Source organism: Vanacampus margaritifer, chromosome 19, assembly GCF_051991255.1.
Source record: "Vanacampus margaritifer isolate UIUO_Vmar chromosome 19, RoL_Vmar_1.0, whole genome shotgun sequence".
In the NCBI taxonomy this organism is placed as follows: domain Eukaryota; kingdom Metazoa; phylum Chordata; class Actinopteri; order Syngnathiformes; family Syngnathidae; genus Vanacampus; species Vanacampus margaritifer.
The window spans coordinates 12,889,200-12,911,114 of NC_135450.1; the positions used below are offsets into that span (position 1 = coordinate 12,889,200).

At 38.1% G+C, this 21,915-nt stretch overlaps 4 protein-coding genes across 5 annotated transcripts; 2 read left to right on the top strand and 2 right to left on the bottom strand.

Moving 5' to 3' along the window:
* Positions 1-309: 309 nt before the first annotated feature.
* On the top strand, positions 310-14,308 carry LOC144039772 (phospholipase B1, membrane-associated-like). The gene is made up of 41 exons (XM_077553423.1): positions 310-361; positions 461-514; positions 857-911; positions 1,003-1,054; positions 1,122-1,187; positions 2,156-2,280; positions 2,346-2,445; positions 2,536-2,597; positions 3,180-3,255; positions 3,382-3,483; positions 4,160-4,234; positions 4,318-4,389; positions 4,535-4,609; positions 4,717-4,777; positions 5,000-5,058; positions 5,711-5,784; positions 5,879-5,922; positions 6,001-6,109; positions 6,292-6,343; positions 6,465-6,545; positions 7,087-7,152; positions 7,229-7,329; positions 7,531-7,612; positions 7,704-7,808; positions 8,558-8,653; positions 8,738-8,809; positions 9,565-9,642; positions 10,510-10,570; positions 10,671-10,729; positions 10,826-10,893; positions 10,967-11,010; positions 11,093-11,192; positions 11,337-11,388; positions 11,462-11,542; positions 12,328-12,393; positions 12,869-12,963; positions 13,051-13,132; positions 13,201-13,305; positions 13,389-13,484; positions 13,712-13,786; positions 13,880-14,308. The coding sequence occupies exons 1-41, from the start codon at positions 310-312 to the stop codon at positions 14,162-14,164; spliced, it is 3,315 nt and encodes a 1,104-aa protein (XP_077409549.1). The 3' UTR covers positions 14,165-14,308.
* Positions 14,309-14,948: 640 nt separating this feature from the next.
* On the bottom strand, positions 14,949-18,220 carry bpnt1 (bisphosphate nucleotidase 1). Of its 2 annotated transcripts, none has more exons than XM_077552748.1 (9): positions 17,925-18,220; positions 17,494-17,615; positions 17,329-17,433; positions 17,028-17,135; positions 16,707-16,755; positions 15,857-15,948; positions 15,588-15,785; positions 15,305-15,410; positions 14,949-15,220 (listed from the first exon to the last, which is right to left on the bottom strand). In XM_077552748.1, the coding sequence occupies exons 2-9, from the start codon at positions 17,611-17,613 to the stop codon at positions 15,069-15,071; spliced, it is 930 nt and encodes a 309-aa protein (XP_077408874.1). In that variant the 5' UTR covers positions 17,614-17,615; positions 17,925-18,220; the 3' UTR covers positions 14,949-15,068. The 2 variants fall into 2 exon arrangements, with proteins under 2 accessions (XP_077408874.1, XP_077408875.1); XM_077552749.1 differs by lacking the exon at positions 17,925-18,220 and adding an exon at positions 17,823-17,889.
* A 432-nt stretch (positions 18,221-18,652) lies between these two features.
* On the bottom strand, positions 18,653-19,970 carry saysd1 (SAYSVFN motif domain containing 1). The gene is made up of 2 exons (XM_077553532.1): positions 19,632-19,970; positions 18,653-19,056 (listed from the first exon to the last, which is right to left on the bottom strand). The coding sequence occupies exons 1-2, from the start codon at positions 19,785-19,787 to the stop codon at positions 18,739-18,741; spliced, it is 474 nt and encodes a 157-aa protein (XP_077409658.1). The 5' UTR covers positions 19,788-19,970; the 3' UTR covers positions 18,653-18,738.
* A 39-nt stretch (positions 19,971-20,009) lies between these two features.
* Positions 20,010-21,793, top strand: grcc10 (gene rich cluster, C10 gene). Its single transcript, XM_077553533.1, has 4 exons — positions 20,010-20,106; positions 20,487-20,551; positions 20,699-20,875; positions 21,007-21,793. The coding sequence occupies exons 2-4, from the start codon at positions 20,500-20,502 to the stop codon at positions 21,144-21,146; spliced, it is 369 nt and encodes a 122-aa protein (XP_077409659.1). The 5' UTR covers positions 20,010-20,106; positions 20,487-20,499; the 3' UTR covers positions 21,147-21,793.
* The last annotated feature ends 122 nt before the right edge of the window (positions 21,794-21,915 follow it).

Consider the following 21,915-nt stretch of genomic DNA (forward strand, 5'->3'; position numbering starts at 1 on the left):
GAACTGTTGGATATCTCACTGCACGAAGACAGAAATATATCATAAAGAGATAAGAGTTATTGTTTGGCTTTTTCAATGATATCCTTTGAACGAGCCAGTCCGGCCAACAACCCCCCCTCGGACGTATTTATGATACTTATCATCGACTATGGTCGGGTACAACTGATAATAGCCATACAGCGGCTAACTGCCGAGTGAGAAGGATTCCGTGGAAGAGTGGGGGGGACGATCTATAAGATTCATTTCTGGAAAAGGAAAATATTTAAAAAAAAAAATTTTTTATTATTTATTCTTAATTTTTTTATGAAGATGATTCCATTGTTGGTTGTCGCCGCCTTCCTGGAGTTCTCCTTGGCAACAGGTGACTTGTTTAGATATATTCATTTGACAAGTAAGAAATATGATCATGTGTGCTGCTTTTTTCTAAATATGATTTCTCTTTTCTTTTTCTTTTTTTTAGTAAATGGTCAACCTTGTGATCCAAAGCTGCACTCTCAGCAGCCTCCATTGAATGGTAAGAAGAGCACGTTTTATCGTATATATTTAATACAGGCATAAATCAAACATCATTTTTGTTTCTGAAGTCAACCGTGTCGCGCCTGAAGACGTTGCGGTTTTAGCCTCAATTGGATTGCACGTGCACAGGTGACCTTGATTATTATCTTTTTTTTTTTTTAAATCAGTGCAATTTTATTGGCACACATAAAACAATAAACATCCCCCCCCACCCCCCATTTAGCACCGAGTTGTCCAATGTGGTATCAAGACTTCAAGGTGAATTTTCAACATTTTCACACGTCACGTTTCCACTAAAATGTGCATTTTTTATAAAAGCTCGTGTTTTCTATCCTATCAGAGCTGATGAGCACGTTCAAGCCTGACATGAATTTCCCTCAATTTAGAAGAGACAGGTAAACCGATTTCTGGGAAATCTTACGACGATATAAAACAAACAAAACAAATACTGCTTTGAATTTGAATTTGAAATGTTCTCGCTTGTAGCTCGCTGCTGGAGCAAGCAGAAGAGGCGTCGCTCTATCTGCGCGACAATCAGGTTTGTAGAAGATCCGGTGGAGATGATGTCATTTTGCTGATGCGTCTTATTTTGATTTCTCTTTCAGCATTCTTGGAAGCTGGTGCTTGTTTTTGTGCGAGTGGACCAGTTCTGCGCATGCGAGCAGCAGGAGGTGAAGACAACGCTTAAGGATAATTACTGCTGTCGTCCAATCGATTATTCAGTCGATTAATCGGATGCATTTTTATTTTGCATTTCAGCGTTTTACAAAAGCGTTTTGTTTATGAACCAGTGATTGTTGTTTATTTCGTATTTGTATCGTGATAAAAAAAAGAGTGGGGGGGGGGGCTGTCGTACTCGTCAACCTTTTTGAAACCGATTATGTCGCCAGTTCAGTCATTGTTTACATCTTCTTTTGATTGAACGCAGAAGATAATCAGTCTCCTTCCATGAAAGGCTACAGAAATCAGTGGTCATTTACTGTTGACCAATTTTCAATTACAAAAAAATTGCTCCAAACGATTACTCGATTATTAACTCATTCACTGCCATTGACGGCTATAGACGTCAAAAATTCATTTGAAATATTTCTATTAATTTTACACTTTTTCCACTTTTGTTAATAAGAGTATGAAAACCTACAAAAAAGTTTTTTTTTTTTAATTGTACATTTAGAACAGATATAAAATTTGTGATTAATTGTGAGTTAATTATTGAAGTCATGTAATTAATTACAATTGAAATTTGTAATCGCCTGACACGATTCAAAAAAAAGAAGAAAAGATCATTAAAAATTAGGGGCGTCAGGCGATTAAATGTTTTTAATTGTAACTAATCGCATGACTTCACTAGTTAACTCACAATTAATCACAAATTTTATATCTGTTCTAAATGTACAACAAAAAAAATCTAGGTTTTTACACTCGTTAACAAAAGTGGGAAAAAAAACGTTAAACTAATAGAGATAGTTAAAAATAATTTTTGACGTCTATAGCCGTCAATGGCAGCGAATGAGTTAAAATAGTTGTTGATTAATTTGATAACCGATTACTTCTCGATTCATCGATTCATTTTGACAGCTCTAATGGCAATCAACACTTCAATAAAAAAAATACATTGAGTTCCGCCTATTTTGCCGAGTTGTGCAAGAACTGCAACGTCAGCTTCAATGTCCACGCGGTGAACAGAATTTCCAGTCCTGAGCTGCTGATTTGCAATTTGACGGCGTCATCAGTAAGAGTCAGCGCCTTGGCAGACTTCGCGAAGCAAGCCGTGCCATAAAAGCGGCGCTGGTGGCGACGAGTGCCGAGAGATAACGAACAAGTTCAAGGCGTCTCTGTGCATGTTGTGTTTGTTCTTGGCAGGTTCGAGCCCTTATCAGATCGGTGATGAGCGAGGCGGACGCTGCTTTACAGCTGCTGCGGGCTCAGGTTGAGTTGACGTCAACATAAAGTGATCTGATGTTGTCGATATCGTCGCAATCGATTTCTTGATTTGTCTGACGGCCAATTGTGCTGCAGCTGAAGCGGACTCTGGTCAGTGTTGCATTATGGGATGGAGAGAGAGACGCTTTCCAAAACAAGTATGTTCTTACAAAACGATTGAAATGACTTTTTTTTTTTTTTTTCCTTTAATGCCACCATTTTTTTTTAACGCGCGATTAATGATCAACATCTACGCCAACATTTTTAAGTAATACATTTAATAATAATGCATATATTTGTGGCGACTGGGGTCAAGTTGTATTTTACAATTTTAAGCGACTTGATGTTAAAGATGAGACAACTCTTAATGTGAAGGAGAAATGCACTGAGCTGTCACCAACGTCTTACGAAAGCAATTATGCCATCTAGTGGCAGAAAAATGACCAACATAAATCAATATTACACTCGGGTTTTTTTTTACAGTACAGTGATTTTTTTAAATTTTAACTCAATTTTATGAAATGAGTATCAATGAATAAAAGATGCAACCATATTTCTATTAGTTTAAAAAAAATCAGTTATGAGAGTATGAACAATATTTATTGTACGTTTCGAAAAGATTTCAAATTTGCAATTAATCGTGAGTTAACTATTAAAATCATGCAATTATTTGCAATAAAAAATTGGAACCGCTTGACACCCCTCTTATTTGACCAATGAAACAATTTCCCCCTTGAAAGGTTTTGCCCGTGTTTGGAACGAAATCAAGGCGGCGAGACCCGACTTTTAAAAGCCACGCTGACTCACGGCCTTCAGGTTTGTCGCTACCGTGTTTCCATTCATCTACATTGAGCTCGTCAGTTTTCTTCCTGCCTACGCTCACTCATAACTGACATATCCTTCATTTTTTTATTTTTCGATTGTTTGCATGACACGTTTCAGACGTCTCTGCATGAGCTCCTGTTGAAGAGCAACTGGCACAAAGACGACTTCAGCGTCATCCTGCAGGACGAACCTCTCGTCAGACACTTTGCGTCCGACAATGTGAGTCGGTCCCTTTCTCTTTCGTCCGCTAAGGCAGAGGTCCCCAACCCTGGTCCTCAGGGACCGGTATCCAGCCTGTTTTCCATGCCACCCACAGCCAACACAGGTGGAGATCGTTATCAGCCTTCTCCAGAGATTGCTGATGATATGAATCACCTGTGTTGGCTGTGGGAGGCATGGAAAACAGGCTGGATACCGGTCCCTGAGGACCAGGGTTGGGGACCTCTGCGCTAAGGGACCATCGCTATTTGTTTCGCATGGCCAATTTAATATGGTGTTCCACAGGGGTCAACCTTGGGGCCCCCGGCTGTTTTCATTGCATTTACTTTCACTGCTATGTGGATGGCGCTCAGATTTATTGTGGCGCTCGGCAAAAAAAAAGGAGCCAAATGTTCTTGTCAGCATTTCCACTTCAAGATATCGCTTTTTTTCTTCTTCTTTTTTTTTTATTTTTTACTTTTTTAAAAAAATATATATTTTTTTTACTTAAAAAATAATAATAATAATCTTTTCTGGAGAGCTCAGTATTGTTCATTCAGTAATTTTACCGATTTGACATGTCATCATCATTGCTCTCTCTTTTTTAAATTTATTTTTTAATTCAAGATATCTCTAATAAAAAGTCAACTTTGTGACTCGCACAGATAATAGTAAAGTAGCACAACGTTCTTTGCAGATTGGGAAGCCTCTCTTCGAGTCACAAGCGTCACGCGGGACGGATAAACTGATGGCGCAGTTGTGGAGCAACCTGGTGAGGCCTCGCACACGCGTCGGCCGTGACTCCTTCAATCCAGCCACACTCGGCCATTGTTGCGTCAAAAACGTGTCTTGCAGCTGCAGCCCGAGACTGACAAACATAACACAGACGACAATGGGAACGTTATTGCCTTGCAATGTCCGACTGGGGTGAGTACATGCTTAGTTTACCGTCGACCTGGGTACAAAAGTTTGCACACCCCTGGTAAAAAAAAAAAAAAAGTGGTTTTCTCAATCTGACAGATTTCTACATTATGATAATTATATTGGTCACTTTCTCCTCCCCCCCGTCAAGGACCGCCCCTTCCTGAGGACGGAGGGAAACGCTCCAACAAATGACGGCGGTGACGCCTCTCCTCTCGCCTCTCCCGTGAGTCGTCTTTTTGCATCACTTGAATCCAAATGGGAGCCGTGGGGGCAGCGTTGTGCGCCGCTTGTTTCGTTTTGACTCTGCATGTTTTGCGCGCGTCCGCTCAGAATACAGGCACGCCGATGCTCTGCGAGGACATCGGCCCTTCCGACTCTACACCCGCCTCGGGTAAGTGGCTAAAATATTATTTTGTAAAATCACATGATTTTTTTTATTTAAAGAAAAAAAAAACTTTTTAAAGGTGATTTTGTGAGACGTATTTCACAAGATCTTATTTGACTTTTTATTATCTTTAATTTGTCAGGTGATTACTTCCCTGTTAGATACATGACGTGCGCCGCCTAGTTGATAAATCCTTCTTACGGTAACTTGCCCTTTGTGTGTTATCAGTGCACGAAGTGAGGCCGGGCGATATCCGAGTGGTTGCCGCCGTGGGAGACTCTTTGACAGTGAGTCAACCTGATTGTGGCTTCAATAGACGACTGGCAGAAGTTGTGTGAAGCTCGTTTTTGATATTTATTTATCAGACAATTTGAAAGAATTTGCCTCATTTTGCAATGTGAAACCTGAAATGTGAAATTAAATGATACATTTAGAACAATGGTTACGCCTTTGAGAGTGTGCCATGGGAAAAAAATAGTCAAAATGTAAAATAAGATTTTTTTTTTTTAAATCAACGCAGTATTTTGCAGTCTAGAGTCACTTTATTATTTCATCATTTTCAACTCAATATTCACAAAAATTTGAATTGCGAAATAAGTGAATTACTCTAAGTCAGTGCAAAATATTAATTTATTAATTATAAAAATGTAAAAATTTTAATTAAAAAAAAAAATTCAAATTTTAAAATGTCAACATTTTAAAAAATATTTTACATTTAATATTTAAAATGATAAAATTTGAAAATTTTAAAAATTTTAATTAAAAAAATGATAAAATTAAAAAAAAATTGACATTTTAAATAAAAAAAATTGACATTTTAAATTAAAAAAAATCAACATTTTTAAATATTTAATTCTTTAACATTTTTAAATTAGATTTTTTAATTTTTTAATTTATTTAAAATTAAATTTTTGTATTGTTTTTCCCCCACCATGCTAGGCAGGGAACGGAGTTGCATCCAGCCCAACAAACGTTCTGGATGTCCTGACCCAATACAGAGGTTTATCTTGGAGGTGACTCAAACTTTGCTGCCTTCAAATTAAGATGATTATTTTTGAATTCAGCATTTCTAAGCTGCAAATGAACAAATGTCAATGTCTTGTCCAGTGTTGGCGGCGACGGCAACCTCACAACCGTAACAACGCTGCCCAGTCAGTGCTTTTATGCTTCTTTCTTATACTTCAATTTGCACGAGCTGTATTTGAAATGATCTTATGATGTGGTCATAGATATATTAAAGCATTTTAATGCCAACGTGACGGGTTACTCTGTCGGGACGGGCAAACAACACACACCTCAGGCTTTTCTCAACCAGGCTGTCGCTGGAGCAAAAAGCAAGTAAGTCCTCTCGGATACTAGCTCGGTGGCTATGACAGTGTTTTGAATCATTACTTTTGGTTTTACTGACCAAAAGCTGAAAGAAAACAGGATTACTTTTTCCCACATATATGTTGTATCTATATTGTATAAGAAAATAATTATATTATGAACTGCTTTTTATTTGTGTGTGTGTTAAATAGTAACCTACCACCTCAGGTGCGAGCCCTGGTGGCGAGAATGAAGAATGACACCGTAAGTGCGCGAGTGAAACAAATCTAAGAAAAACAGTTGAAAAAAAAAAAAAAAAGTAAAATCTACTTGATTTTCTCACTTGTTTCTACGAATCGTTTAATGAAATCCATCTTCGATGCAGAGAATCAACTTTAAATCCGACTGGAAAGTCATCACCGTGTTTATAGGTGGAAATGACATTTGCGACTACTGCTACAACTCTGTGAGTATGGAGGACCGAAACGGCCAAAATTAAAATAAATAAATACATACCGGTACATAAATAAAAGTGAAAATGAAAAAGGATATAAAAAATGTCATTCAAAAATTAAATACAAAAAAATTTATATAAATGGAAATAAAAACTACGATTTATTTATACATAAATAAAAGTAAAAATAAAAAGACTGAAAAAAGGATTATAATGGAAATAAAAACAATATATAGATATCTATAAATAAAAGTAAAAATATATACTGATTATTTGGTTCTATTTATATATTTATTTTCACATTTATTTTGATTTTTTTGTCTCGTTTTTAAAAATGTATTTATATATAAATATATCATAGTTTTTATTTCCATTTATATATATATATATTTTTTTTTTTTTATTTAATTAGATTTTTTTTTATATCCACTTTAATTTGAATTTGTATTCATTTATTTTGGCAATTTTGGTCCTCCAAAGTGAGTAATTACTTCAAAGGAACCAAAAGAAAGCGCATGAAACCGTTCACTGCTTCATTCTTTTCCATTTACAGCTCAAATTCTCTGTGGAGAATTTTGTCAAAAATGTCCAAGAAAGCCTGGATCATCTACACAAAGAGGTAAAACGAGACACACCGCTGCCGCCGGTGCCGCCGCAATTTCTTTTTATGATTTAACTGAGAGCATCTTTGCCAGGTGCCTCGAGCTCTGGTCAACTTAATCGAACCCTTGCACATTATGCCCTTGAGAGATATGCATCTGGACCCCTCTTTGAAGTGCCCCACCTGGCTGGTCAAGTGAGTCGCACGCCACAACTGCAGTTGAAAGCCACACTAGCTTCAAAATGAGCCCAATGGGGTCAAAAATGCACTTATTTGAATAAGGGGGGGAGGGGCACAGTATGGATTTGGAAAACAAATTATTAAAGTATTCTTCTTCTATGTATCATTACTATTATTATTTTTTTTATTATGATTCCTTTATTTGTTCTTTTGCAGTATTCTATGCCCTTGTGTTATCTTACCAAAGCCCACCTCGACCTCACTGGATAAACTGGCGCAACTGAACCGGCAATATCAGGTAACCCGGAGCAGGAAGTTAAAAACGGCAACGTTAGCTAAATGCTAAAATGTGACGCGACGGAATGGTCGCGCTGCCCTCTGACTCACAGCTGATGCTGAATGAACTGGTCGAGTCCAAGCGCTACGACACCCGGTCGGACTTCACGGTGGTCGTCCAGCCGTTTTTCAGAGAAATCATCGTTCCCAGACTAGCGGTCAGTACGACTGTGAACATTTTCATCCATCTGTTTGTTGGTTTTACATCACAGTTTAGAGGATTGACTATGATGCAGTTTGTTAGATATTATTAACATTTAAATTCTTTATTTTCATATATTAACCATTGTTATACATTATTAACATCTTAATTCTTTATATTAACCATGTTGAAAGGTTTTATAGACGTGTAAAGCAAGTAGTGTTGAACTCAGTATAATTTGACCTCAAGCTTGGACATATTATTTGGTCTAGAAGTTCCTTCTCTGTGGGAAAACACATTTGGTCCTTGAGAACAGAATCTGTTTCGAACACGCACCCCTGACTCTGTTTTCGCCATCGCTCATGGAAAAGTACCCAGAGAGTACGTTTTGTCTACAAATGAAAGAGAGGCGGTCGGTTTTAACTATAAGAAGCCATTTTACACGCGGAAGAGGCACATTCGGCGCTCTGAATTCCACCTGTTAAGTGATGAATTGGAGTCTGTTACGATGTCCAGAGATCTCTGTTAGATTAAAATCATTTTTGCAAAGGTGTTTTTTCTTACATTAAATCTGTCTTCAAGTTTTGGAACACGCAAAGGGGACAAATATTTTATTCCTCTTTCAAGTTCCACTCCAGTCCATTAGGTGGCAGTAATTAACATGTCTATCAGAATTCCACGTAAACATGTTTTTTTCTTTTAGTCATTTTAGAAATGTTAGGCACTTAGACCTCAATTCAAACACTTGTATTATTTTTGTCAAAGGACGGCCGTCCCGATCGCTCGTACTTCAGTGCCGACTGTTTCCACCTGAGCCAGAAGGCCCACACTCAGATGGCTCGCTCCTTGTGGAACAACATGGTAGCAATGAAAGCTTTACTACAACAACAACACTGACATGTTGAGATGGTTCATGCTGATCTACTTTTGATCCGTTTTTCACAGCTGGAGCCACTAGGAAACAAATCGTCCACTCAAGATTTTTCCACAGACCTTAAACTGAAATGTCCCTCCAAGGTAGGACTTCACCAGATCATCAGCTGCGCAGTGGGAAACCAAATTCACTTAACTCATTCACTGCCATAAATTAATTTGAATTATTTCTACTAGTTTAACGTTTTTTTCTACTTTTGTTAACAAGAGTAAGAGAACCTAGAATTTTCTTTATTGTACATTTTGAATAGATATAAAATTTGTAATTAATTGTGAGTTAACTAGCAAAGTCATGTGATTAATTACAATTTAAAAAAAAATTATCACCTGACGCCCCTAATTTTTAATAATCTTTTATTCTTTAAAAAACAGATTTAAAAAACAAAGAAAAGATAAAAAATTAGGGGCGTCCGGCAATTAATATTAGTAATCGTAATTAATCACATGACTTCACTAGTTAACTCATGATTAACCACAAATTTCAAAAAATCTGTTTGAAATGTAAAACATTTTTTTTTCGATGTTTTCATACTCTTGTTAATAAAAGTAAAAAAAAAAAAGTTTTTTTTTTTTTTTAAACTAATAGAAATAGTTAAAATGATTTTTAGACGTCTATAACCGTCAATGGCAGTGAATGAGTTAATTTGTCTCGAAGATTTGTATATTTGTTCATCTATCTATGCCAGCAACATAGCGATAGATAAATCAACTTGTACTGTTACTGATGAGCTTGGACAGTAACTAAATAATGAAGTGGAATCGCTCTTTGTCTGTGAGGTCCATCGAGTAACGCAGCACCAGTGCGTGACGTTCAAATAATTCCGTTTGTTTGTTCACAGACTTCCCCGTTCATCCGAACCTTTCGCAACAGCAATTACACATATACTGCTCCGCCACCAACACCGGCACCAAATACGGTAAGTAGTTTCTACTTTTTATCTGGCTTACTCTTCATCCAACAAGTGTATTTAGTAGGGGTGTCAGGCGATTAATATATTTAATCGTAATTAATCGCATGACTTTAATTGTTAATTCACGATGAATCGCAAATTTTATATCTGTTTGAAATGTACAATTTTCAGACTTTTGTTAACATAATAGTAGGAAAACATGTTAATAAAAATATGGTTGTATCTTTTAGTCATTGATACAGTAGTTTCATAATAATTCATAAAAATGTACTGTACTGTAAAAAATGAGTATGATATTGATTTGTGTTGGTCATTTTCTGCCACTAGGTGGCATAATTGCATTTGTCAGACGTTGGTGACAGCTCAGTGCATTTTCCTTTTCAATCTTTAACATGATGTAACTTTTGAAATTCTGCACGTTTTTTTTTTTAAATTGTAAAATACAACTTGACCCCAGTCTCCACAAATATATGCATTATTATTACTGCTAAATTTTGACGTGGACGTGTCTGCTGCGTTGCCACTGCAATTTACTCAGCACAGGCTTTCCAAGTATGGGGCGGTCATTAATCGCGCGTCCAAAAAAATAAAGAGTGGAACTTTAAATTAACTCAAAATGAATGCACTCATTTTGACAATCCCTAGTTTAGTAATCTTTGATACACTAGTAAAATGCCAGGACTTTAAAAAAAAAAAAAGACAAATAAATATATTGTTGGTTAGCAAGATGAAGACTTTTTAAATGAATGACTTTACAAAAAAATAGTAAACTAATTTATATATACAAAAAAATATATATTATTTTCAATATCATCCTACATCTATGAAAAAATGATTACCTGAGGGTTGATGATGAGTGTTGCTCCGCTCCAGAACTGGGGAAGTGACTTCTCCTGCGTGGACCTCGCTCCGTCTCACTCTGTGCCAACATCAGGTGAGCTGGACAACGACAAATCATATCGACACGCAGCCAATCTGTGACGATCAGGTCACCACTACCAGGAGTTCACAATGTTCTGTTCTTACGTTTATAGTTCACGAGCTCCGACCGGCAGACATCAAGGTGGTGGCAGCCGTGGGGGACTCCACAACGGTTGGTGTCCCGATCATTGAAAAATGCTCTCGTCTCTTTCCGTGTTGTCTTATAGAAATCGTCATTGACGTTTTTTTGTGTAACATTTCCACACAGGCTGGCACCGGCGCTAAAGCCAAAAATCTGTTGGAGCTCAGTAGGGAATATAAAGGCGTGTCTTGGAGGCGAGTATACACCGAAGCGGACGCTCGATGACAACTGACGAGTAACCACAATGTTGTTGTTCTTCACGTATAGCGTTGGGGGAGACCGAACTCTGGACACGGTTACAACGCTACCAAGTATGCGGATCACCACTTGACATACTAGAAAGTCCAAAGACCTCTTTGAATTCCACTATTTTTGTTCTCTACATCCTCACAGACATCCTTAGAAAGTTCAACTCGGCCTTGAAGGGCTTCTCCAAAGGTCAGGGTTCAAGACAGAGGGGCTTCAACATGGCTGCGGCGGGAGCCAAGACCTCGTACGTGTTAACATTGACGGACTTGAAATAGGATTCCAACGCAATGTACCGTGTCGTGTCGTTCTTCGTGGTGCATTCAGGAACTTGCGAAGAATTCCGATTAAAAGCGCGTCGTAGATGATTTTTGTTTCTGGTCTGTCGCAGGGACGTCCCAAACCAAATCCAAGTTCTCATAAAGGCCATGCGAGAACACAAAGTAAGAACGCTTGCTGTACATTGATGTGATTGTTGTTGTTATGAAGCTCTAATCTTTTTTTGCTGTCGCACAGGAAGTGAACTTTGACATGGACTGGAAACTTCTGACAATATTTGTAGGGGGAAATGACCTTTGTCATTATTGCATTGATCAAGTAAGTTTGAGCCATATGGATGTCAAAAGTTCATTTGAAATATTTCTATTAGTTTGACACTTTTTCCACTTTTGTTAATAACAGTATGAAACCCTAAAAAAAAAAATGTACATTTAGAACAGATATAAAATGTGTGATTAATCGTGAGTTAACTATTGAAGTTATGCGATTAATTACAATAAAAAAAAATGATCGCCTGACGCCCTCATTTTTAAGGATTTTTTCTTTCTTCTTTTTTAAATAATCCATTTCAAAAAAAGAAAAAAATATTTAAAATTGTTCTGATTAGTTAGTTAGTTCACATTTTTTTTTGCCAACGAGTGACTAATTAAAAACAAATATGAGTCATGAATCTCGTGACCTTTTCCAGTGTTAGTGGAGACTTCAGGAGATGTGGAAACTTCTCCCATGGCAGTGAGTTAATTATTGAAATCATGTGATTAATTACAATTAAAAATTGTAATCGCCTGGCGCGATTTAAATTAAGGAAGAAAAGATGATTATTTTTTTAATTGTAATTAATCGCATGACTTCACTAGTTAACTCACGATTAATCACGAATTTTACATCTGTTCTAAATGTACAATAAAAAAAATTCTAGGTGTTCACACTCTTGTTAACAAAAGTGTAAAAAAAAAAAAGTTAAACTAATAGAAATAGTTCAAATGAATTTTTGACGTCTAGAGCCGTCAATGGCAGTGAATAAGTTAAAAATGGCCTCTACGCTAATATAATGTTAAAGATGATCTTACGGTCGTGTAACTTCAACTTTGTGTTTTCTGCAGAACAATCTGTCACCTAGTAATTACAGTCACAATTTGATGCTTGCTTTGGACAAACTTTACCAAGAGGTGAGTTGCGTTAATACTACAAATCTACTTATCCAGTCTTTCGAAATCTGAATCGGATTTATTGGCCAATATATAAAAACACACAAGGAATTGGTCTTTACAGTCAGTCAAAACTAGTGATGGGAAAATGAAGCTTCATGAAGCACTTGCGATACTTTTTGACTCCTCAAGATGGCACTCATGATTCAAAGATGCAATGCAAATGTAATCAATTTTTATTGCACTTGCTTTTATTTTCAAACCAAGAGCACCATCTAGAGGAGTCAAAAAGTATTGCAAATGCTTCATGAAGCTTCATTTTGCCATCACTAGTCAAAACCTGTCTCAAAAAAAAAAAAGGCTCAATCTGTGTTCTTTAAAGGGGGGCGCAGTATGGATCTGGGAAAAAAAAAAGTCTACATAGAGGGGGGTTTAGGACGGTCGAAAGCCAAGAAGAAAGTATGGAAATAATCTGGAGTTTCAAATGCGTGTGCAGGTACCCCGGCTGTTGGTCAATCTAGTGGAGGTAATGCAGATCGACACGTTAAAACAAGTCAAGAAAAACACTCTGGGATGCTCTTTGCTGCAGAGGTCGGTTTGGAAAATGAGCAGAGTTTGATTTGATTTTCTTTAACAGCCAGTAAAGTGCTTTTATGTTTGTTTTTTCTTCCTTTGCAGGACATCCTGTCCTTGTGTTATCAACCCAACCGAATACTCCCCGGAGATAGAGGAGATGAAACAAATCAATCTTGAATACCAGGTATATGAAAACTGTATTTTTTTTTCTTTTTTCTTTTTTTCCGCTAACTTCCTTTTCCCTCCTTATAGACTGAAATCCGTAATCTTATTTCTGGATCTCGTTATGACGCGAAAGAAGACTTCGCTGTTGTTCTTCAACCATTTTTACACAATTCCTTCATCCCTTATGTTGGCGTAAGTAAATGAAAAATACATTTGGAAAAGAATAATAACGATTCATCCAGATTGTGCGAGTAAGTGTGGTGTTGTTTGTTTAGGATGGGGAGGCAGACACCACTTTCTTCTCCGTGGATTGTTTTCACATCAGTGAGCGAGCTCACGCTGAGATGGCCGTAGCGCTGTGGAACAACATGGCGAGTCGTCCGCTCCCAAAAATATTGGCAATTTCCTATACACTGTAAAAAATAATAATAATTACTTTAAAAACATAGTGAAGTTTTTTTCACTCTGAAATTCTAAATACATTTTACCAGTTTATATATATATATATTAAAAAAAAAAAAAAAGCTACTTAAGGCACGAAATAAGTAAATATTACGACTTCTTTTTTTACAGTGTATTTAATTATTTTATTTTACAGTTGGAGCCTGTAGGCAGCAAACAGGCTTATAACAACTTCACATACGACCGCTCCAAGATTCATTGTCCCACTGAGGTACAGTACGAGTGCAAAGAGCATTCATCATTTTTTTGCTTGACATTGGGTCAGGCCAATTATGACATCATCGGCTGACCCTCCTCCCAACAGGCCAGTCCCTTCATCTTCACCAAAGTCAACAGTGCGCCCCGTCCGCCTCGGACGACAACGCCCGCCGGCCCCGCCAGCCCCGCCTCCCGCACCACGACATCGCCGGTTGACACGACGACCGTGTTCGTACCCGAGTGCGCGACCTCCCGGCCGCTGTGGTGGGTTCCGGTGGTTGTGGCAGTTGTTAGTTTAATGGTGGGCATCACCTCTGCCTGGTTCGTGTGCTCTTTTGTGCTACATAAGAGAAATGAGTATCCAGTAGAAATGAAAGCAACTGGATTGTAATGTAATTAACCGTTTTAAAGGAAAAGTCAACCCCAATTTTTTTTTGGGGGGGGGGGGGGGCAATATGTTCTATGCAGCCCCACTGGTCTAAATATGGTATTCTTGTTAATATCGCGTTAGAGGAATATGAGTTAAGCAGCAAAATCCAGCCGTTTTTATACATCTCACTGGGCGGCCATTTTGCTACTTGCTGTCGACTGAAGATGACATCAATGTTGCTCAGGTCTCAGGTAACAGCCAATCACAGCTCAGCTTCAGAAAACAGGTGAGCTGTGATTGGTCACTGCCTGAGCCCTGAGCAACTGTGATGTCATCTTCAGTCGACAGCAAGTGGCAAAATGGCCGCTCCCTGAGATGGATAAAAACGGCTGGATTTTGCTTCATAACTCATATTCCACAAGTTAATATAAATCAGAATGTCATGTTTAACATATTATTGTCAAGAAATGTTTAAAGTTGACTTCTACTTTATGTTGTCTCATTTTTTTTGTACTTCTCACTGATGTTATATACAATAATACACATATTGTAAGGTTTTTATAAGTATATCTTTCCTTAATTTATAATTGATTTGAACATTTTTAAATACTTTTTGTATGATATTGCATTTTTAATGGAACCAATGTTTTACTTTACAACAATTGGAGACATCCCTTTTTTAAAACAGTTCCCAGATGTCAAAGAATTAAACTATTAAAATTTCACCTGAAAGCTGAATATCCTTATTATTTTGTCAGTAGTGTAAAAAAAAACAAAAAAAACTCACTAACCTCAAACGCATAAATATTGAGAGTAAATATTTATTCAAACAAATTAAGTTGACTTACTCCTCTGTATTAAATGTAAAATGTATGCTAGTGTCTTGTGTGTTGTCCAAGTACTACATACGAGTGACAGACCAGCCTCAGTCGGACTTGAGGGCTTCCAGCACCGAGCGCGGGACTCTGCTGACGTAGTACTCGTGGTTCCTGAGCGTCGCCAGGACGCCGGCGGAGTTGACGTGCTTCACATCGGCGTCATAGCGATACGGATTATTATACATGTCCGTCAGTTTACCTGGCAGACCAAATAACACGTTCAAGTCAATCAGATGCTGGATTAAAAAAAATATATGCTGAATCCAAAAGTGCTGTTTCGTACCGCCAAAACAGTGCAGAAAAACTTCGGGAGCGCACGTGTCCCACTTCTTGGTTCCTGGACTTGCAAAGATGTAAGCGGACGCTTTGCCTTCGATTAGTTGGATGATCTGCAGACAGATAGCTCGCGGTTGACTTTTTTTTTTTTTTTGGACAAAAAATGTAGTATATAAATTTAGGTATGTCCTTTTATTGACCCAGAGTTGTTTACAGTTACATAACTCCCTTTGTTTCTGAAACGAGAGCTTAAAAATCCATTTAAGCCCGGCAAAAGGAAGCCATCTTACCTTATTCCCGGCCCCGCCCACTCTTATAACCTCATGAGGTTCCATCGCATTGACGCAATCCGTTATAAGCTTGCTGCTATGGGAACGGGTGGTGGTCACGATGCGTTTGTTGTCCGCATCTTCTTGCATCTGAACGCCAAAGGCGCCCAGCCCCCGCATGGCCCACATGGTTCTCCCTAAGCGTGCCCCTGGCCCGAGCTGACGACAGACGAGCTCTTTGAGTAAAGCGTCGCCCAAAAGAGAGCGACGACAATTTGTTTGGTCTGGACCTGGTAGTTGTAGAAAGGCTGGTTGATGACACCTGCAATTGCTCGGCCTGCGTAGGCGATTCCGATCAGCACCGTCACATTATCCAGGAGACCTGAAGTGTGCAACAACATGTCGTATATTATGATTAATAAACACTTGGTCATTTAAATAATCAATAAAAAAATAAAAAAAATAAAAATAAAGGAAATGCACATTATATAATTTAAAAAAATAATAATTTATTATATTTTTAACAAAAATGAAGTCGAAAAACAACTAATATAATTAACATTAATAATTACAAATAGTTAAAAATAAATAAATAATATAATGTAAACTGTATCCATGAATTGTGTGGTAAAAAAAAAAAAAAAAAATGAATTGCACACTTTTTAATAACTGAAAATTCCAATGTTAATAAAAAAAGATTCATAAAATGCTTAACATTAACAATATTATTTCAATTTAGTAAAATACTTAAAATCTCTCAGACAGGTGACTGAAGGGAAAAAAATACTTGATGTTAACTACCATGCTTTTTTTTACATTTTAATTCCAAATAAAATCTAAAACATCATTAATACTACTAATAAAAATTATAAAAATCACAAATTATAATGTTAATTAGTAACAACCTAAAATATGAATCTAAACACAATATGTGTGGTGCTAAAAAAAAAAAAAAAACAGTCACACGTTTCTGAATTCTGACAGTTAAATGATTACTAGAGTGTTTTTACAAAATATTTTCTTCCCTTGGTCCATAATTCATGAAATTTGCATTTAGTTTCAAGATATTGCATTTGTCGCCGGTACATTTCAATAAATCACATAATTTACCCTCATTATTTGTATATAAGATGTACTCACCTTCAGTGTACTCTTTTGTGCCATCCACTGGATCCACCCACACAACTAGCTAATATTTTCAAAAGACAGAAACAGAAAAATAAAAAAAACTAACCCAATGTCTGCTAGTTCACCAATTTTAACATTATCATTGATACCCCAACAATGGCTGAGTTATAAAAACACTTCAAAAAGTCAATAATATCCTGTCGAAACTACAATCAAGAAAGAAATGCAGATGCCCAAGCCACTATATATAATTTAGTGTATTAAGGCAACATCACAAAAACTGCATTCACGTCAGAAAACACAAATGATGTTTCAAAATGTACTGCTTGTTACCTCCTCCTCTTTCAGCTCACTATATTCAGCGGGACAGACTTCCTTAAGGATCTCTTCTGCCTGGCCGTTTTCAATCAGGTCCTCCGTAATCTCCTCAGCTGGGAGTTCCTGCATGGATTCATATGAATATGGTTATAAATACATACTGTACGTTATCTAGTATGGGGTGGCAGATGAACTGGACCGGGTGAGAGGCGGGGTACACGCTGGACTGGTCGCCAGCCAATCACAGGGCACATAGACACACAATAATGCAGGTGTTTGGAATATGAAGGAAGCACAAAAAATAAAAAACACTCACCTCCTCGGCAATAATGGTGATTTTTGGGAAGCGTCTGGACAGCGAAGCACAGATGCTCTGCTGTGCAAGTCTGTCCGCAAGTGTCTGCAGGTCATGGGCCCCCTCCTACATGCAAAAAGGACAAATTAGTCTTATTGTAGACATATTCATGGGTCCATCCCTCACCTTTTCCACGATGCCAAGGTCTCCACGGTGAAGCACTTTTCTCACTATGTCTGCAGCTTTCTCAGCCACAGTGTAAGCGGAGGCCACCAAGCGAAGGACCACAGCAGGACTTCCTGACATTGCTGAAGTATACAATACACACGTGACCATACTACAAGGTATTCCTAAAGTATTGTAATGCCTTATCTACTGTACTTAATACAATAATAGTGTGGCCATACTGGATGTAAACGTCACATATAATAGGATTTAGCAAAACACACACGCTATGAATATGTCTAACATGTACATTTATAATAGACAGGTAAGATGTTTAACAAAGGACTGACAGCTGTGCACTTAAACGGGAAGCTTCAAGCTAGCATTTGACGACTGTTTGCTTTAGAAACACTAACACATAAATAAAGTAGCAAAGTATCAGGAATACTTACTGGTGTCAGCATATGCACAAGAAAAAGCGTGCAATTATGAACAGCTGCCGTGCATTAATTTGAAATGGAGCCAGAAAACAAAACACCTATGGTCCAAAGAGCAGACAGTGAGCGACAAGATAATTCTAGTTTGAAACCACTTCACAAGTGCAATACTTGTATTTGTCGTTCAATAAAGTACTTTAAATCCCAAATAACCACCATTTTATTTCATTTCGTAATAATATTAGGAAATATCACCCCGTGAGTGTTAGTACAGGGCTCATTAAACACTAAAAATACTGATTGTAGACTAGACAACAAATGCGGAAGTGAGATTACGGTAACGCTCTTGTTTTTAAACAGGCGCCTTGCTCCGTGAAAATGCGACACTGCCCCTGGTGGACATTCAGTGAACTTGCAAAACCATTAAAAAAAATTAAATTGTTAAAAAAAAAAGTGTATTATGTCATAACGTCTATCAGACGCTACAAACCCTAAATTGTTTAATTTAAAAGCCTAATATTGAATATTATCAAACAGTAGGAGGACTATTTTCTCTCCTTTCTGCGACTATTAACCCAAAACATCTCCAGTGTGAGGCAGCCAGCCACTACTCCACTGTGCTTCAAGCCACATTTAAATTATTTGGCATTTTAAAACCTTAGGTTCAGAAAATATAACATTTTCCTGAATAATGACACATCCATCATATTACCGCAAATGTGAAACAATAACGGAAATAACCGTAAATAGGCAAATGAAATTTAATAACATCACAAACACTGCAATTACAATTTTCATGTCAACATTCAAGTACAGTTTAACAAGCATCTCAACTGCTTGCAAGGGGTCTGTAGCCCATCTCCGCCTCCAACTGCTCGGCGGTGAGAGCGCCCAGCAGCGACTGACAGTTCGGATTGAAGACGGAATAAGCGCTCATCTCCCCGGGCTCCCGTTCATCCGGGTCGCGGAGTCCCTCGTACAGCCAGTAGAAGAGGGAGGCGACGAAGAAGGGCAAGCCGAACTCCAGTTCCACGAAAAAGCCGAGCAGGACCACCCAGAGGAGGACTTTGAGCAGGGTGATGTTGGAAAAGTGGCATCTTCTTGTGACCAGCCATCTCCCCCACGAGCTGTGCGTGTCCCTACCGACCTGCAGGAACACAAGAATCCTCTCATTTCAGTTGTCCTCCAGGAAAAGCAGAATCATTTCTTTTTTGTGTGTGCAAAATAATACATTTGCAAACATCTGCTCTGGGAAGACAATGCTCAACATTTTTGCCTACTTACTGACAAGATACAGACCAAAACCAGTAAGTGAATCATAGTTCATTTATGTTAAATGGTGCTAATAATGTCCTGTTTTGGACAAAATAATTGTCAGATTAATTCATTATTAAAATATATTTTTTAGTTGCCGCTCTTGTAAATTAGCTTGTTTAGCTTTGGGGTACTAAATACAGCACAGTAGCTCTGCAACTTGTCGACATGGCAACGAACTGCTTGAGTTCGGAGTTCAGCAAGGCAAAAACACAGAATGTAGGTGTACTTACAATTCTTAATCCTTCGTGTATTTTCATAAAAGCACAACACAGTCAAAATATGGAATGATTAAAATAGTGAAAATGTAAAACATGTCTCATTTAAAACAACAATATTGAATTTGTGGAGAGCTTCTTCGACTGCTTGAAACACCTGGAAAAACAACGTACAAGGGGAAGTATTCACCTCTTTTGAGGAGCCGCGGTTTAAATTTTGGTCATCAGTGTTTGTTGAAGGCTCCTCCAGGCTAGTTGAAAGAACAGAGGAGATGAACTGATCTCGACTGGAAGCCCTTTTATTAGCCTGTCGCCGAGCCCTGAAATCTGCAAGCCTCCGCTCCATTTGGGGAAAGTAAACAAGTCACTCTCTATGTGTCCGTAACTGCTAAAGCTTCATCCCTACCGCCAACGTTCACAAATGTGCTTTGACAGCCACGTATCCACGTTTTAGTGACATTTCCTCGTCACTACTTTGACGTTGTTTACGTTATCTGGCGCGATTGCCTGAAAGCAGAACTGGCTGTCGTAAAACGACTGTCGCGAATCAGTGCCGTCATCTGGCGTGATTGCCTGAATGCAGAACTGGCTGTCGTAAAACGACTGTCGCGAATCAGTGCCGTCGGTGCGCGGTGCTTTTTGGCTTGTCTGTTTTCATCCTTGTGGTGAGTTTGATACTAATATGCTACATTTTGTAGGGTTTTATTTGTTATCAACACACGTTATATGGTTAATTCATCATATGTTGTTAGAAGAAGATTCACGAGACATCGCCGAGACATCAATTCAAACCACACCTAATTGTGGTCCTGATCACTATTTGCTTTACAAACATTCACGTCACACCAACGCAAACTAAAGCCCGTCTTTCAATTTAAGCACAATAGACTAGTGATTTGACGTTTCCACATAACAGATGACGAACTCGATATCGTCGTGAACCTTACGTAATCGACCAAATTCACCCCCCCCCCCCTCCTCCATTATAATGATGATTTACAGTATTGTACAATATAAATGTTAATTTCCTGTCTTCTCTTCTTAGTCTCTTTCCAGGCATGGCCTCTGCACCAGCACAACAGCCCACCCTGACTGCAGAGCAAACCAGAGGTAACATACTGCATACTACATGAACACTTAAAAATAATTAGTTTTAAAATGACTAGTGCTACTTAAATACTCAAGTAGGCCAATCCTTAATGGAATCAATATAACTCAGAATAAAAACAATAATAATCAGGCGTGTGTGTGTCCCAGTGGTACTCTGCGAGGTGATCCAGGCCTTCTCTGTGCCGGAAAATGCTGTGAGGATGGAAGAGGCTCGGGAGAGCGCGTGCAACGACATGGGCAAGATGCTCCAGCTGGTGCTGCCTGTGGCTACGCTGATTCAACAGGAAGTCATCAAAGCATACGGCTTCAACAACGAAGGAGAAGGTGAGATATTTGTTTGAACAAATGAAAGTTAGTCCCATTATGTGAGACTTGAAGTTGGAATGCAGGTAAATATGTGAAATGTCTCTCAATTTGTGAATTTTGTCTAATAAAAGGTCTGCTTGTCATTAAAGGTGTCCTGAAGTTTGCCCGATTGGTCAAGATGTATGAAAGCCAAGACCCTGAAATAGCAGCCATGTCAGCCAAACTCAAGTCTCTGCTCCTGCCGCCTCTATCAACACCTCCCATAGGGGGCGCCATTACAGCCTCATAAGAGAGCCATCTATCCATTTTCTCTACCCGCCTGTCCTCATAAGGGTCGCGGGAGGGGGCGCTGGAGCCTATCCCAGCTGGCTTCGGGCAGTTAGGCGGGGTACACCCTGAAATGGTTGCCAGCCAATCGCAGGGCAAACGGAGACAAACAACCATTTTCTTGCATCAAAATGAAAATGTCATTTTTCTATCTTTAAAATGTTACATTGTGTTGAAAACCATGTGTTCCACCAATAATGTAATTTCATGTAGCTAATTTTTTTTTTTTTTTTAAACATACTGGTCAGCGGGCTTTTGTATTATTTTTTTTTAACATTTCCATGCACTCAATTTCCACATGATTTTGTATACTGTATGCAAATAAATAATTTTGTGTATTTTTGGAGAAGTTTCCTTTGAACACCAACACTCCCAAATTTAAAATTCAAAATGAGTAACAAATACTGGTCATTTTTGTTCTTTCAATTTCTCTCAAGCTGTCAAATGAAAAATTACACTTTGATATTAAAGAGCATTGCAGAATCCCCCCTCGTGAAATTAGGACAATCTTAAGTATGAGTTATATTTTTGTGACTTAACGTTTTGTTTTATCGTTTATGTTCTATTTCATGCAGCGAAGCAAAAATAAAATATTTAATCAAACAGCTACATTTTTTTGTCCTCTTTTCTTAAATGACCTAATCAGTTATTTTTTAAAAGAATAAAGTCACAATTGAATGCTCAGTTTCAATGGACAACATTTGACATGGCACTTTTTGTTACCTGAAGTC

Coding starts and splice junctions, on each gene's coding strand:
- LOC144039772 (XM_077553423.1), top strand. CDS start 310: ATGATTCCATTGTTGGTTGTCGCCGCCTTCCTGGAGTTCTCCTTGGCA. Junction 912..1,002: donor CCTCAATTTAGAAGAGACAG/GTAAACCGATTT, acceptor TCTCGCTTGTAG/CTCGCTGCTGGAGCAAGCAG. Junction 10,894..10,966: donor TATAAAGGCGTGTCTTGGAG/GCGAGTATACAC, acceptor CTTCACGTATAG/CGTTGGGGGAGACCGAACTC.
- bpnt1 (XM_077552748.1), bottom strand. CDS start 17,613: ATGTCAGGAAGTCCTGCTGTGGTCCTTCGCTTGGTGGCCTCCGCTTAC. Junction 17,434..17,493: donor ACCTTGGCATCGTGGAAAAG/GTGAGGGATGGA, acceptor TTTTGCATGTAG/GAGGGGGCCCATGACCTGCA. Junction 17,136..17,328: donor TCACCATTATTGCCGAGGAG/GTGAGTGTTTTT, acceptor GAATCCATGCAG/GAACTCCCAGCTGAGGAGAT.
- saysd1 (XM_077553532.1), bottom strand. CDS start 19,787: ATGGAGCGGAGGCTTGCAGATTTCAGGGCTCGGCGACAGGCTAATAAA. Junction 19,057..19,631: donor ACCGCGGCTCCTCAAAAGAG/GTGAATACTTCC, acceptor GTGTTCCTGCAG/GTCGGTAGGGACACGCACAG.
- grcc10 (XM_077553533.1), top strand. CDS start 20,500: ATGGCCTCTGCACCAGCACAACAGCCCACCCTGACTGCAGAGCAAACC. Junction 20,552..20,698: donor GACTGCAGAGCAAACCAGAG/GTAACATACTGC, acceptor TGTGTGTCCCAG/TGGTACTCTGCGAGGTGATC. Junction 20,876..21,006: donor CTTCAACAACGAAGGAGAAG/GTGAGATATTTG, acceptor TTGTCATTAAAG/GTGTCCTGAAGTTTGCCCGA.